This window comes from Condylura cristata, unplaced genomic scaffold (assembly GCF_000260355.1).
Source record: "Condylura cristata isolate star-nosed mole 26May11 unplaced genomic scaffold, ConCri1.0 scaffold00020, whole genome shotgun sequence".
In the NCBI taxonomy this organism is placed as follows: domain Eukaryota; kingdom Metazoa; phylum Chordata; class Mammalia; order Eulipotyphla; family Talpidae; genus Condylura; species Condylura cristata.
Genome location: NW_004567121.1, coordinates 3,502,488 through 3,516,980, shown reverse-complemented (window position 1 = coordinate 3,516,980; position 14,493 = coordinate 3,502,488). Strand labels below are relative to the sequence as shown.

The following is a 14,493-nucleotide window of genomic DNA, read 5'->3' as shown; positions in this document are numbered from 1 at the left end:
AACGGTGTTCAAAGAAAGTAGAAACAAAGAACCCAGTAGTCTTGAAATGTTTCCAAGGTAAGGGTTTTTATTCTGGTTCCGTGCTCAATTAGAGGTACCTACAACAGACTATAGACAAAAATAATTAGGTAGGGCTCAAGAAAAATGAGCAGAAGACAATAAAATTATAAATGTCCAATCTTGCAGCTATCAGGACAAAGAAATAAAACCCCAACTTCATATGAAATAATCATTTAAAAACAAGACTGCTTGGATTATAACTACCCTGACTTCCAAAAAAAAAATCCCCAAAATCTTACAATATTAATTTGTCAGGTTAAACTTCTGGGTATGAAAAGTTTTACCAGAAAAGTTGAGTACAATTTTGTGAGGACAGAAAATCATAGCATGATCAGAATGCTTTGATAACCAGAGAAAGCCAGAACCATGTTTCAACAAGTAGAGATCCAGAAGGATAGCCAGGAAGTCTACCTGCTTTTTACAAACAGCGAAGATGTGGGTGGGATGAAGGTAACCTTACCTCAGCAGAGGGGCCAGTCCACAGCGTCGAGTGGCCGAGGTCTGGTCAGCCCTGGAGGAATGTGGGCTCTCTTAGATATAGTTGCCACTAGACTGCTTTAAGCGTTCTCATCGATCGTCCTCAATCCTTTGCTGTTGTGGGTGACTCTATAAGGGCAGGGCGGGGCTGCTGGAGGTGGAGTTATGGCAGCGATGTCAAGTCTGGCCCACTCCTGTAACCCCGGCTGAGGATCTTCTCTGAGGAAGTGGATATCAGTATTATTTAAGGGTGTTAGAGTTCCTGCTGTACTGGGATCTAAACTGGCCTGGAAACTTGGGAGTAAGCTCATGTGCACTATTCTTGAGAGATATTTCAGGGGGTTCGAGAGATAAGTTATGTTGTCCCCTCCCCACCTTATACTTGGTGTGTCTCTTGGTGTAGGACTGTTGGGACCTATTGTCATGGGAAGGACCGTCCGAGTCTGAGGACAACCTCTCTTGGAGAGGTATCCTCTTGGCAGATTTCTTTTTCTTTCTTCTATGGTTCTCTTCTTTCGGCTCTCGTAAATCCCCTGTGTCACCTTCCTTGAGTGGACATATTAGGAAAGTTGAGTCCTTTTTATCTGTGTCCCCCCTAGAGAGAGAGAGAGAAAAGAGGGGTTTTTTTTTAACCTGATAGCTGCTACCTCCTATATCTAAGCTACTTCCATGGGTTTTTCTCATTTTGTCTATCGTCTGCTTTCTCATATAATGGAATCTCAGGGGTCTTGTGAGCCCTTATAGATTGGGTGGGTTTTATTCCACTGACTTTATTTCCATAGGTCTATGGTACCTAAGAGTCTCACATGGCAACAAGAATCTAACCATTTTGGCACTGTCTTGACCAAGTTGGACTCAGCATTAACTCCAGTTCACCCAGGATGATTAACTTGGGTATGTTACAGCCTAATTCATTACTGAGGTGCTGAGCTTGAGCTTGTATAGTAAAGTCTCTTCTATACCTTTGTGTTTCTCTAATTACTAGAAGATGTACCAGCAGAAAAATGTCTCCAATCAAAAATATGTATGATTTTAAATTATTTTTTTAAGATTTATTTGTGTATACAGAACTGCGGTATAGGCCAGAGATGCGGAGGGTGAGAGGCTACCAGAGACAGAGGGGGGAGCAGAACAGGCAGAGCAAAGAAGTACACTGCTGAAGGGAGCAGCTGGTGGGTCAGGAGAGGTCTGCCACGCCATGTGGTCACCTCCAAGACAGACAGGGATAGAACTCATGTGGAAGTGGCTTTCGCTTCTTAGTGGTATACTTTAACCCGTTGTGCCACCAGGGAGGGCCTAATTTTAAATTACTTTTAATTGACAAAACTTAAGTAGTCATGGAGCTTGAGTTAACTACTAAGAAAATACACTGAACACAGTCAACAATATTTGACAATGGAGTCAAGAGTACGCAAGGGGGAAAGTAAAGCTTTTTCAATAAATGGCATTAGGAATACTAGATACCCACTTGTAAAAAATAGAGTTATATCCTTATCTTTCACAACTTACAGAAATTAACTTGAAATGAACTAAAGTCTTAAATGTAAGAATTGTAGCTATAAAACTTCGAGAAAACACATACAGGAAAAAAAATCCAAACATGGTGGTAATGTTTTTTTGTGATTGGACACCAAAAGCACAGAACAAAGACAAAAAACAGTGGGATTGCATCAAACTAAAAACATCTTCACAGTAAAGGAAATGATCAAAAATAAAGAGGAAAGGGTGAGCGAACTAGTCACATCCATTTTTCACCAAGGGGTTAATTACCAAAATATATAAGGGACTCGCACAACAATAGTGAAAGGACTAATATTAAACAGTGAACAGATGACCTCGATAGACATTCCGAAGACTACAAAGGCCAAAAGGTACATGAAAAGATGCTCAGTGACAATAATCACAGAAAATGCAACACTTCACAGTTGTTAGAACAGCTATTATCAAAAAGACAAGAAATAGCAAGTATTGATGAGGATGTGGAGGAAAGAGAACACTATTGCAATATTGGTGGGGATATAAATTGACAGTCACTATGGGAAATATCAATAGCATGAAGAATCTTCAGAAAAATGAAAAAATAGCACTAGTATATGATCTGGGTATATATATATATATATATATATATATATATATATATATACACACACACACACACACACACACACACACACACCAAGGCAAAATAAAATTACTATTTGAACAGATATCTGCACCCCTGTGTTCATTGCATTAATCATAATAGTTTTGACATGGAAACAACCTAAATATCCATCAAGGCTAAACAGATAAAGGAAAAGGTAAAGAAAATGAGCATTACATTACATATGCGCACACACACACACACACACGCACAGAGGAAGTAGTATTATTTAGCTGTAAGAAAGCAGGAAGTTCTGACATTTGTGACAACATAGATGGACCCTGAGAGTATTAAGTAAAAGAAGTCATATAGAATCACATCGAGGAAAGCAAACATTGTATAATATCATATATGAAATCTAAAAAAATCAAACATAGAGAGTAGTAAATGGTAGTTGCTAGGTATTGAGGGGTGGGTGAGTTGGGAAAATATTAGCCAAGGGGTACAAAACTACAAATATTTGGACAGTTTATTTATCCAGATGTGCTGCCCTTCAAAGCAAGCATCTGGAAACTCCATGACCTCACTCCAGTCATACCATTGCCAAATACCCTTTTGGGAACTTGCTTTTTCAGGGCCCCAAGGTTAAGTTAAGGACACCACCTACCTCATGCTAAATCTTATTTTGTCCCAATCATCAGAATCTGCCAACTTGATCACTCAGCCTTTACCAAATAACTTGGAAATTGTCAAGAACAAAAAGAGTGGGAAAATATTTTTTATTATCTCTAAATCAAATCAAATCAAATCAAGATTCACACGTTCTAAGTTTCAATGATAGTCTTAAAGACTCTCTGGAAGTAATTCCTGACAGAGATGAAGAAATTGGCCCAACCAGTTCACACCCTCCAGGGTAGTTATTATAAGCAACAACGACGACGAAGTGGAAATGTAGACTGGTATAGTTGTCATGGAAAATAGCAGGGCAGCTCCTCAAAATATTAAAAATAGAATTATCATGTAATCCAGTGATTAATTAGTTCTGGGTATCTGCCCCCAAGAATGAAAGCAGGGTTTCAAACAGATATTGGTACATCTGTTTCATAGCTGCATTATTCACGATAGCCCAAAGGTGGAAGCAACCCAAGTGTCCACGAAACTGTAGTTCATGCAGAGAATGAAATACTATGTAACCTTAAAAGGGAGAAAATTCTGACACTTGCTATAACATGGATGAATCCTTAGGACATAAAGTAACCAAGGACAAACACATTATGATTCCACTTTTATGAGGCCCCTAAAATTGTCAGATTGATAAAAAACAAAGCAGAATGGGTTTTTTAAGGGCTGGGGGGTGAGGGGATGGAATATCAGTGTTCAGTGGGTACAGAGTTTCAGCTTGGGATGATGAAAAAAGGTCTAGAGAGGGTTGATGGTGATAAATTCACAACTTAGGAGGCTCCTGAGTTTTAACAGTTGAAGGCTCAGTAATGGGGAGACTGAGAAGAACAAACCACTCATGCTCAGGGTTAATGAACCTCTATGCCTCTGTGTTTTCTCTATGAGATACTACGGCAACAAAGCATGCTTTCTGAAAATAGACAGTGGAATTTGTCCCTCTGGACAGTATAGGACATGCAGTATAGGATTTATTGCTGAACTGCTAGCTTTTAAGGATTTTGCTCCAGAACGGGAAATGGGGCTCCTGATCTGATCAGAGGGAGCAAGAGAGCTAAAGCCATACAGAGGCCTAATGATGTCAGATGCACAGCAACTTCCTACGGGAAAGTAGTTCATTGTTGCTGGATGGGAATATAGGAAGTGATTTATCTAATGTAATGTCAGAGGCAGCACTGAATTTTGAAATTTCAATCAGACACATAATATTGCTGCTATCAGGGAGATAGCATGAGTGAGAGTTATGTGGAGTAAAGGAAAGTGTGTTTGAATAATATGGGCAGTATAATTTCAACCTTTGGACACACTCCCAAGTCCAAATGGTTTGATGAAAAATTACTAAACTCCTCAAGGAGAAATAATGAGAGGCTAAAGTTTTGTGTAGGGGAAATTAGAGGTTGTACACAGAATCAGACAAATGATGTATACATTCTGGGGAAGTATAGGGCTAAAGTGTCTGTCCTTGAGAGTCTGGGCTCTTTAGACTCACTCATAGCTGTATCTCCCAGGCCAAAAGCCCACAACCACTCATCAACGGAGGGTCACTTCTGGCCTTTGAGATCTCGGTGCCTACAACTTCCCTTCGGTGCCCCATGACTTCTGGAGCACAGAGAAAATGCCTACTTCAGTCTGACTTTCCTGAGCTTACACGTTGAACTTTGAAGGTTGCTAACTCTTTTCAAGAAATCAGACTCCCTCTAAAGTGAGTCACTTAAGGAGAAGCCCCACAGGTAACTTTTCCAACCTTTGCTCCATCAAGAGCAAAGTGAGGATGGATTCCAGTTCTGCTGGGGGTGGGGGATCTCCAGCCAGTTATAGGGAACCAGGTATATGGATTCAGCCTAGACATCAGGTCAGAAGCAGCACACAGTGGTGAGCATTTCCTTCCACTAGTTAGAACCAACAGTCAGAGTCTGGCTAACCAGAGATATTTCCCCATTGCAGTCAGAGGCCACAGCCTTCTGGACAGGACCCAGGAGAGGTAGTCAGGGAGGAGCTCAAGGAACTCAGTGAGTCCCTTGGAAAGAAGGATGGATGCCAAGTTGAGGAAACTCCTCCTGATCCTTGCAGTTATTAGATGATCACATAAAAGGAATAATATTTGTATTCCCTAAATGGAGGTCATGATAGACAGGTGAGAGAATATTTTTTCTCAGACATCCCTGGTGCCATGAAATGTAGAAACAAACTCAGGGACGTCATTGCAGGGAAGATAGCAACTATTTTCCTTCATCCAAGACACACCCTTAGAAGACACACAGCTCAACTGTGCAGCTGGAGAATGCAATCATCATGCTGTGAAGGAAATTGGTAATTGCCCGTTTGATGTCACAATATGGTAATACTAAAATTCTCTCTTTTAAGTATGAGCTATTTGAAATTCAGCAAAATGGATAATATATTCTGCAAGTTAACCATACTAAAAGTTTTCAAAAATCGTTTAGGGGTCAGATTTTAAGTTGAAAATGAAAATTTATATCAGCTGTGAGCATGTTCAATCAATAGCAAATCCTGTATGCTCAGACACTTTCTTCCTGTTTGCACTGTGCACCCCCTGCAGTGAGGAACCAGAAAAGGGGAAGAAGTCTCCATCACACACAACTGAAGGGAAAACAGAGGTAGTTTGGGGCCATGTGACTTTTATTTTACCACCCTCCAGATGGAATGGAGTAGTGGATATGATATTTTAAAACTAAATTTAATTAAATTAGTTAAATAATGTCCAATTGGGGTTGGAGTCTATAATACATTTCTTCAGTAGTCCATAAAGAAAACACTAGGTTTTGTTATTTTGTTTTTGAATTGGTTTTATTTGGTATATTGGTGTGAAGACTAAAGAACAAACCAGGGAGATGGCACATTTATAAATTAAGTGAGAAAACTCCTGATGAGAAAGGAAGTACCAGACGGAAATCCCAGTGTAGATACAAAATAAAACCCACACCTTTATTGTGAGTGTTTAAAAACAGCCCTGGCTATAGGAACAGATAAATTAAGCTCTTAATTTAGCAAGTTGGATGTGACCTCCACTTGGGAAAATTAAATGTAGCTTCTTGCTAGAGGCAGCAGCTAGAGAAAAAAAAAAAAGAAGAAGAAAGAAAGATAAAGAAAAACAGAAAAGGGAGACCAGAGACCAGGGACTCAATGAACAAATGCTTTTGCTGGCTGAAGCCCTAGAAGCTAAAGTAGACAGTCAGCAGCTAAGAGTTTTGAATAAACTGCAAGGCAGTGCTAAGATAATAGACAACTAAAACTTCTCTCAGCATAGAATCGAATTTTGATAGCTGAAATAGTGATTGATAATGTGAAATTTAGTGAAATGGTCAATATGGAAATCCACCTATTCCTATTCCTTTACAATGTATTGTACTTTGAGTGTTATATTTCAGTAGGACTTTGAAATTAACCAAGAATGTGCTATTGTTTTAAATGAAATATAGTCATCAAGAAAAAGGCTGAAGAATTGGGGCTTCTACTTTCAATACTCATACCGCACAAGAGATTCTCTATGGAACTCATACACCTCTGGAGGGCACTGGTGGGCACCTACTAACATCTGCTTGTTCAGTGTTCCAGTAGTCATTGAACACATCCGGGAGCTGAGCTGCGTGTCTGGCAACCAGTAGGTAGAAGTGATGGAACCTGTTTCCCACTTTTCAGGACTCGTACGAACAGGAGTGATGGCCATGAAAGTTCATAGCACAGTCCCATGAGGGCGGGAAACTCCTACCATGGGAAGCTCTACAGGATGCAGTGGGACCTCACTAAGTAGGAAGGTGGAATCCCAGAATATTGCCTAGTGGTGGTGATGTGGAGTTCCATGTTGGGTTTCCTAGACCTCTGAGAGCAAAGAGCAGCCTTTCTACATTTTAAGTAGAAAGCTCTTTACCTCTGCTTTCTGACCAGGTATTTAGGGAGCATGGATTCCAAGTGCAAAGCAGTCCAAAGGTACAAAGATACAAACAAATTTGGGTCTACTTACACCTTTGTATCCTCCTGGATTGGTGGTGACTTTATGTGTGAACAAGAAAGAGCATACTTGTTTTGGCTAATCTTAATGAGTGCACTCCGAGGACAAAATTCCTGTAATATCAAGTATATCAATAATTCAGTTAATTTAAATCAGAATTATCCACAATTCAGATATAATTTTATTCTAGTGTGGCCCATTAGAATATTTCCTAGCCACTATCCTATTCAGGATGATACTGGACACTCCAATTTAAATACAGAGCCCAGCTTGGCAATTATATGCTGAATAAAGTCATCAATGAGTTCACTGCCATTTCCCCATAACCTGGAGAGCTTGCCAGGTTCAGCCATATGACATGTGCATATGTGTACAAAATGCATAAACTATTTTCCTCCAGCCTTAGCCAGCTCTCCCCTGGACTTACATACTGTACCACCCCTTGCTTTGCTCCCACAGTCTACAAGGATCTCTACCGGCCTGTCTTCAGTGTCCACCCAGACCATGTTGCTCTAGTTCCTGGTCACTGCTGCCCTGTGGGAAAATTCCAAGGTCCTTCCTGGGCGCCGAGGCAACTTGAGAGCCTTCTCTGAGTCAGAGTTTGTACTGAGATACTAAGATGAATAAGTGACAGTCTTTCCTTTTAAGGACATTGGTGAGGAAACTGTGGGGTGGAAGGAGTTCAGGAGAATCCCCAGGGATCTCAGCAGGAAATCACACTTGGCTAGTCTTTCTTTTCTATCAGTACATAGAAACATTCTAAGATGGAGGTCAAGAGAGTTAAAGCTCAGAGGCTTACAAACTCCCACTGTGTTCAGGAAACAAGGAGTTTTATGGGGCTGAAATTTAAGTTCACAGGGTAGACTGGGGTCGGCTGGAGTCACTCTGGGCTTTTCCTTGAGGCTGATGAGCAGTGTATGTGATCAGAGACACAAGGTCATGTCATCGTATTTGTAACTGATAAAAATTTCTAAGAAAAGGAAAAATATCGGATGGTTTCTCTCATAGCAGGAATATAACAGAACAGGCGAGAAAATAATGATAATGATGAACAGCTATATACTAGGGGGTGGAGTGGGAAATGGGATCAAAAACAGCGGGGGGAGGGAAATGCACTGGACTATGGTGAGGGCACACGGGTGATTTGGTGATGGGAAGCCCAAGGGGATTGCAACTGAGATGGAAAAATGCACAAAAATAGTAAAAATAAACTATTATAAAATAAAAAATATATAAATTAAAAAAAATTCTTTCTAAGCTGTTGGGAAATATACATGTAGAGGACGGGGAGGAAACACAGGCAGAAGCAGACTGCTACAAGAAGGCAGTGCTGTAAGAATCTGGGAAGAACACTGACAAAGGAGGGAGCCTCCCCAGTCACCAAATGTGGAAGGAAGGCCCAAAGAACATCAGATGGAGGAGCTGAGAGGCCGTCGAAACCTTAGTGAAGGCAGACCTCAAGCTGCAGTGTGGCAGGACCCAAATCCTAAAGTGGGTGAACAGAGGGAATAGACAGGTAGGCAAATCTTCCTGCCAAGACAACTGACAGTGTCAGCAGAGAGCAAAGCATTACCAAAAAGAAAGGCTGGGGGTAAAATCATTCACTTTCTGCCTAGCAAGAAACTCCTTTTCTAAAATAGAACATCTATGTCTACTCACTCTCCGGTTGTTACACTTCAAAACTGTATAGAATTTATCTTCAGCCACATCCTGATTTGGGAGTGCTATAACTATAGCAGGGACGTAGAAGTCAAATCCATTGGGTATCACAATTTTGGCAAACACATAATCTCCAACCTGTAGATGAGAAAATGATTCACAGCAAATATTTTGAAGATAGATCATGACAGTATTAATATAAGCATGTTTTGAAATACCCCAAAGTAGCACAGACTGATGCTAAAATCCATATGCATATTTTTCGTGGTTAAGAGTCAATGGTTATAAAATTCTCCGGGCTTGTGAGAAACACCTGGAGTTTTGCGATCATCTCTAAACTCCCTGCTAAGCAAGACTTCTTCACTGACAAGGGCCTGCGGACAGCAAGCCATTGGTGAGGGGTCTGAAAAGCATTTCCTGCAAAGTCTACTTGAAGGAGCTTGGAATATTTCACATGAGGATCAGTGTCCTCATACAGCTGAAGGGATGTCACAAAGGAGCAGGTTTGTTTAACACTACTCCAAAGCAAACCCCTGGAACCCAGAGGGTGGGCATTCAAAAAGGTAGCAACCAGCAAAAAGAAAAGCTTGAGGGGGGCATTTACAGGCTGCCGGGCATTTGTCAGACGTCGTGGGTCAGTGTCAGGGGAGTTTGTTCTGTGTGAGCTTTGGGTCTGGCCAGCAGGACGGGAACAACCAGAGTGACATCCAATGAGTGCTCGTGGAGGGTTTCCTCATGGCCCACTCTATGTGAGAAAACAGCAACAGTGGGGCTTGGAGGGGCTTTCTCTCCACTCTTTGGCTTTAGTGTGGGGACAAGGATTGGGCAGACCCATGAACAGCAACAGCATGGCTTTTGCGAATTTATCAACAAACATGTGCTCAGCTTACCCATGGAGTGCACATTCAGGAAGAGGGGCATGACGCCATCAAGGTCTAATATTAACTAACTGCTATGTCAAGGATGGCATGACCTCTGCCCTTGGTATTAAATTTGTTTTAATATAATTTTTTGCAGTTAAAGTTTCAAGAGCAGTAGCAGCTCTAGCAACTCCTTTTCCTGACCATCTGCATGTAAAGAGACCAGGTCTCAATGCAAGCAAATCTCAAGGCATTACAGGTCAGGGTCATGAGCAAAGAGATTGCCAGACAAAGTGTCGAAGGAACACGGGGCTTTGCCTCTGCTAATGCAAACCCTCTGGAGGAGCCAAATCACATGCTTAGCAAAAACTCAAGCAGTGGCCACCACGATCCAGAACTCTAGGAATGGTGAACAGCGGCCCAGGAATAGATCACTGTGTCAGGTACCTGGAGCAGCGGGCAGGGCATGGCACCCCCCACAGGCGTGATGAAGGAGATGGGCACAACCTTCGTGTCTCCATACCTAAAGACCACCAATGCATGGGTGGGGCTCACACACTTCTTCACAACACCTGAGAGGAATAAAATTGAAAATAAAATGGAAAGGCCAATACTCTCTGTTCCCAGAGGTCTGCCCCTTCCTCCTGTCTGCGTTAAGTTACAACAGAATGCTTGTTTAAGTCAATGTGCCCTGTCCAGTTCTCCACCAGATAACGCTGGGCACTTAGGGTGCATGTTGGGCGGACCCAGTCTCAGTGTGAGCATGTGTGAAGTGCAGCCTCTGGCCGGGAGCACCTGCTGAGCTGGGAAGCTAGAATGTTCTGAAGCTCACTCATCTCCTGTCACCAGCAGCCGTCCTGCTAGGAGCACTGTTGCTGCAAACAAAGTTCCTCTCTTGGATACTTTCTACATCTGATTTCCTTATTTATTTATTTTAGCCACATTCCCTTCTATAGCAGCGTTAGAAAAATCAGTTTGTTGTGAAATTGTGAAAGTGTAAGGAAATATGAACTCCCATTATCAGCTTTTCATCTACTATTAGGTAAATGAAAAGGTAACTAGTCCGAACACACCCCAAGACTTCCCTAAAATGTACAACCAAAATAGGAAAAAAGAAAAAAGAAGTAAAAAGAAGTCCTCGTTTTTTAGTTATAGCCAAAGAGTTTATTTTAATAGGAACAGAAGATTCCACATATAGCTTGTCACTTATCCTAGTTGGAATGTACATCCCATTAAAAATGGATTATGGGCCCTCCTTGGTGGCACAGCGGGTTAAAGCACAGCGGGTTAGAGCCACTTCCGCATGAGTTCGATTCCCACCTGCCCCGGAGGTGACCACATGGTGTGGCAGACCTCTCCTGACCCGCCCGCTGCTCCCCTCAGCAGTGTACTTCATCAATCAGCCTGTTCCCCACTCTGTCTCTGGTGAAGCCTCTCACTGCCCCTGAGCCTCTGGCGTGTACCCCAGTTCTGTATGCACAAATAAAAATAAATCTTTAAAATGGATTATGAATATCAGGGGAAATTTTTAACATAGACACTTCCCCAGGCAGTAACAGCTGCACTTGGGTGCTGCCCGAGACAGAAATGCTGTGTCCTCACTGGGCTCTTGGAAAAGCCTAGGGTCCTCCCCGCCCACGCACTGGCCTTCACAGAGCCCCATGTCCTACAGTACGACAAAGACATAGTTGCTACCTTTCCTCCAGTCTATGTCTCATAAATGGCCAAAGAAGTGACAACCCTTGTTTTAAAGTGCAAGCTTGTGTGTGCGTACACACACACACCTCAGTTTTCCATTGTGTGTGTTTTCTTATTGGACTAAACTACTTGGCTTAGCTTTAGAAATATTCTTTACATGTTTTTCACAATTTTTCTACCATAAACTAATGTTATTTACCCTTTTAATAAGGGAAGCTAGCACTACTTTTTCAAAGAATTCTTCTTATGCAAATAATGAAGAACCACTCCTCATTGAGAATCCCACACTGCTCACATCCACGTGCCCCAGTCATCCTTCTGGGTGAGACCTGAGCACTCCCCTTGGGTCAGAGGGCTTCTGTGTACTGAGTCTGGGAAGAGGGTGCTCCTGTCGAGACCACAGGCAAAAATGGTGCCCACGCGCAGTGGTCAAAGGAGTGCAGAGATAATCTCAGACAGTGGAGGTCAGTTCACTTGGTGAAAGAGATGAGAACAGCTCTCAATTTTTGCTCCATAGAGGAATTTCTCAGGCTGGAGACTGGATTTCTTACCCTTCCCTGTAAGAACTTCTGTTATTCAGCTTAAATTTCATCTCCTGAGAAAAGTTTTGCTTTGTTCCCCTGGAGCACCTCCTCTGTCTCCCCACCTCTGGGGTCACCCCATTCATCTATTCATCTTCTTCCTTTAGTCTCAGAGCTTTCCTGTCTAGTCTTCTGTGCTGGGTTTTGCCTTTTTGAATTGCTGCTAAAGTTTTAAAATTGAAAGTAGCTCCTTCTACCTCCAGAGAAGACAAGAGTTGTTTAGATATGTACAACAGATATCAAGAAGATAGAACAACTCTTTGTATGTTGTTAACACATTCCAATGTCGAAAATGCTGTACATTATCATATTTAATCTGCATAACAATCTTATGTGGACTTTATTGTTTTAAATTCTATTAGGAAAGATGAGAATTTCAGCAGTCATAGGGCCAAGAGAAGAGGCTGACTTTCAATGAGTAAAATCGCGGAGTTGTCTGACGCTAAGTCATCACACCTGAGAACATCATCCTCCCTTTCCTTCTACTTCCTTGTTTCTGTGGCAAGTGCAGAAATCTTGTAGCTCAGACTTTTTGTACTGTGATTTACTGAAGTAAAATGCTTCCTTTTATTGAACAATAGGAGGGATGACTCTATCTTCACAAAGGGTGATTAAGAATTAAATTTTGACATGTGTTTTCCTCCTTGCCTTTCAGCACCCAGGTAAGCCAGACATCCACTGGTCACGGCCATTCTGAACAGAGTGTCATTTTTTAGCTAGGTCACCCACACCATACCCAGAGCAGAGTCAGTCCTCTGGAAATCCCTGCCCAGTGGCCACCAAGGGCAGCAACAACCAGGCCAAGCTTGCTGCAGTGTAGGCCTGGCCAGGAGTAGTAGACTCTCCAGTTCAATGGCTTCAAAGAGGCATTATGCTGATATATTTTTAAAATAAGCTATTTTTCATTAAAATTATTAAGGAGGTTTGAACAAAGGGGAGGAGTGATGCACTGTGATCATATGACTGAAACACACGCCTCTGGACAGGATGCTCTGACCACGCCAGGACCTTACGCTATCACTTAGGTAGCGTTGGGGCCAGGAATGCATAACATAAATCTAATCTAACTCAAATTGAGGAACATGTCATAAATTGACCTTAACCTTAAATAATATCAATACCCTTAAAGATGATTGAAGATACATGTTAATTTAATACAATAAATGATACTGGATTGGAACCAGTACTTTAGAAAAACATTCTACAAAGAACATCATTGGGACAACTAACAAAATTGAAATACATGGATAGAAGTAGTCTAGTGCTAAAAAAGTCTTGAACATTATAAATTTAGGGTGGTTATATTAAGAGAATATCCTGTTCTTGAAAAATACAAGCCAATGTATTAAGGAATAAAGAGACATGATAATGTTATGTAATTTCAAATAATTCAGAAAAAAATAATGTGTGGAAACAGAGAGAGGAAGGAAAGAGAGAGGAGTAAAATAAAACAATGTGGTCAAATAAATGTGGCAAAATGTTCAAAATTAGTAAATCTGGAGATTTACTAAAGAGTACATAGGAATTTTCTGTAATATTCTTGCAACCTTTCTGTAATTTTGAAATTATGTTTTATAAAAAGTAACTGATGGTAGAGCTGAAATTTTCAGTTGAAAAAGAGAGTCATTGATTTGAGGGCAAGATGGGGAAGGGAACAGAAACTAAGCACACCCAGTAATGCAAGCACTATTATTTCATTTGCGTCAGTACAAACTGGCCACTAATCAAAATTACTAGTTATATGACTAAATTCAAATGTTTGTTTCCTCTCAACTGACTTATTTGTATTTAATCACATCCACAAATAAAAAATGTCTCAAGTAGACAGATTCCATGGAGCTATTAGGTGCAGATGCTCTCTGCCTTTAATTGAATATTTTTTCAAAAGCCAGGGCAATGATCATTATTAACAAGATGTCAGGTATTGTATTTGGCCATGTTGCTACCTGTCTCCTCTACTCCCCCAGATTAGCTGCAGTAGGTCTTTGGCATTTTCTTATCACACAGGGATGGTATTAAGGGAAAAGATTCATTCTATTTTTTTTTTTCTGATCAGCAAACTGATTCCAAGATACCAAACCCTGTCTAGCCACTTAGAATCCAATTGTTCTTATCATTTCCATTTAACAGGCCAAATTAGTATCCCTCTGTAGGGCTCTCATTCATCTTCCAGAAAATCTGAGCCTCAGAGAAGTAGAAGATTCTCAGGCCTTGCTCTGGTAAAGAAGGGTTTTATGCCTTAACCATGAGTTCATCTCAAATGCCTTGATCCTCCTGCATTCTCATTCAGCCAGTTAATGCCAAAGCACATCTTACCAAATTTGAAATGAAATGTCCTAGTTGTCATTTCAACACATGTGTTGCTGGAAACCAAAACACCTGCTGAAGTATTTTTTCCAATCCAGAAGGTATATTTAATTAAATTTA

The 14,493-nt window shown here is 41.1% G+C and overlaps 1 protein-coding gene across 1 annotated transcript in view; it reads right to left on the bottom strand.

The window, feature by feature from the left end:
- Positions 1-465: 465 nt before the first annotated feature.
- Positions 466-14,493, bottom strand: part of VWA3B (von Willebrand factor A domain containing 3B) — a 136,632-nt gene continuing 122,604 nt past the window's right edge. Inside the window, 5 exon segments of the mRNA XM_004686005.2 lie at positions 466-909; positions 911-1,132; positions 7,281-7,381; positions 8,928-9,065; positions 10,235-10,359. Coding sequence (XP_004686062.1) covers positions 618-909; positions 911-1,132; positions 7,281-7,381; positions 8,928-9,065; positions 10,235-10,359 — 878 coding nt within the window. The 3' untranslated portion in view covers positions 466-617.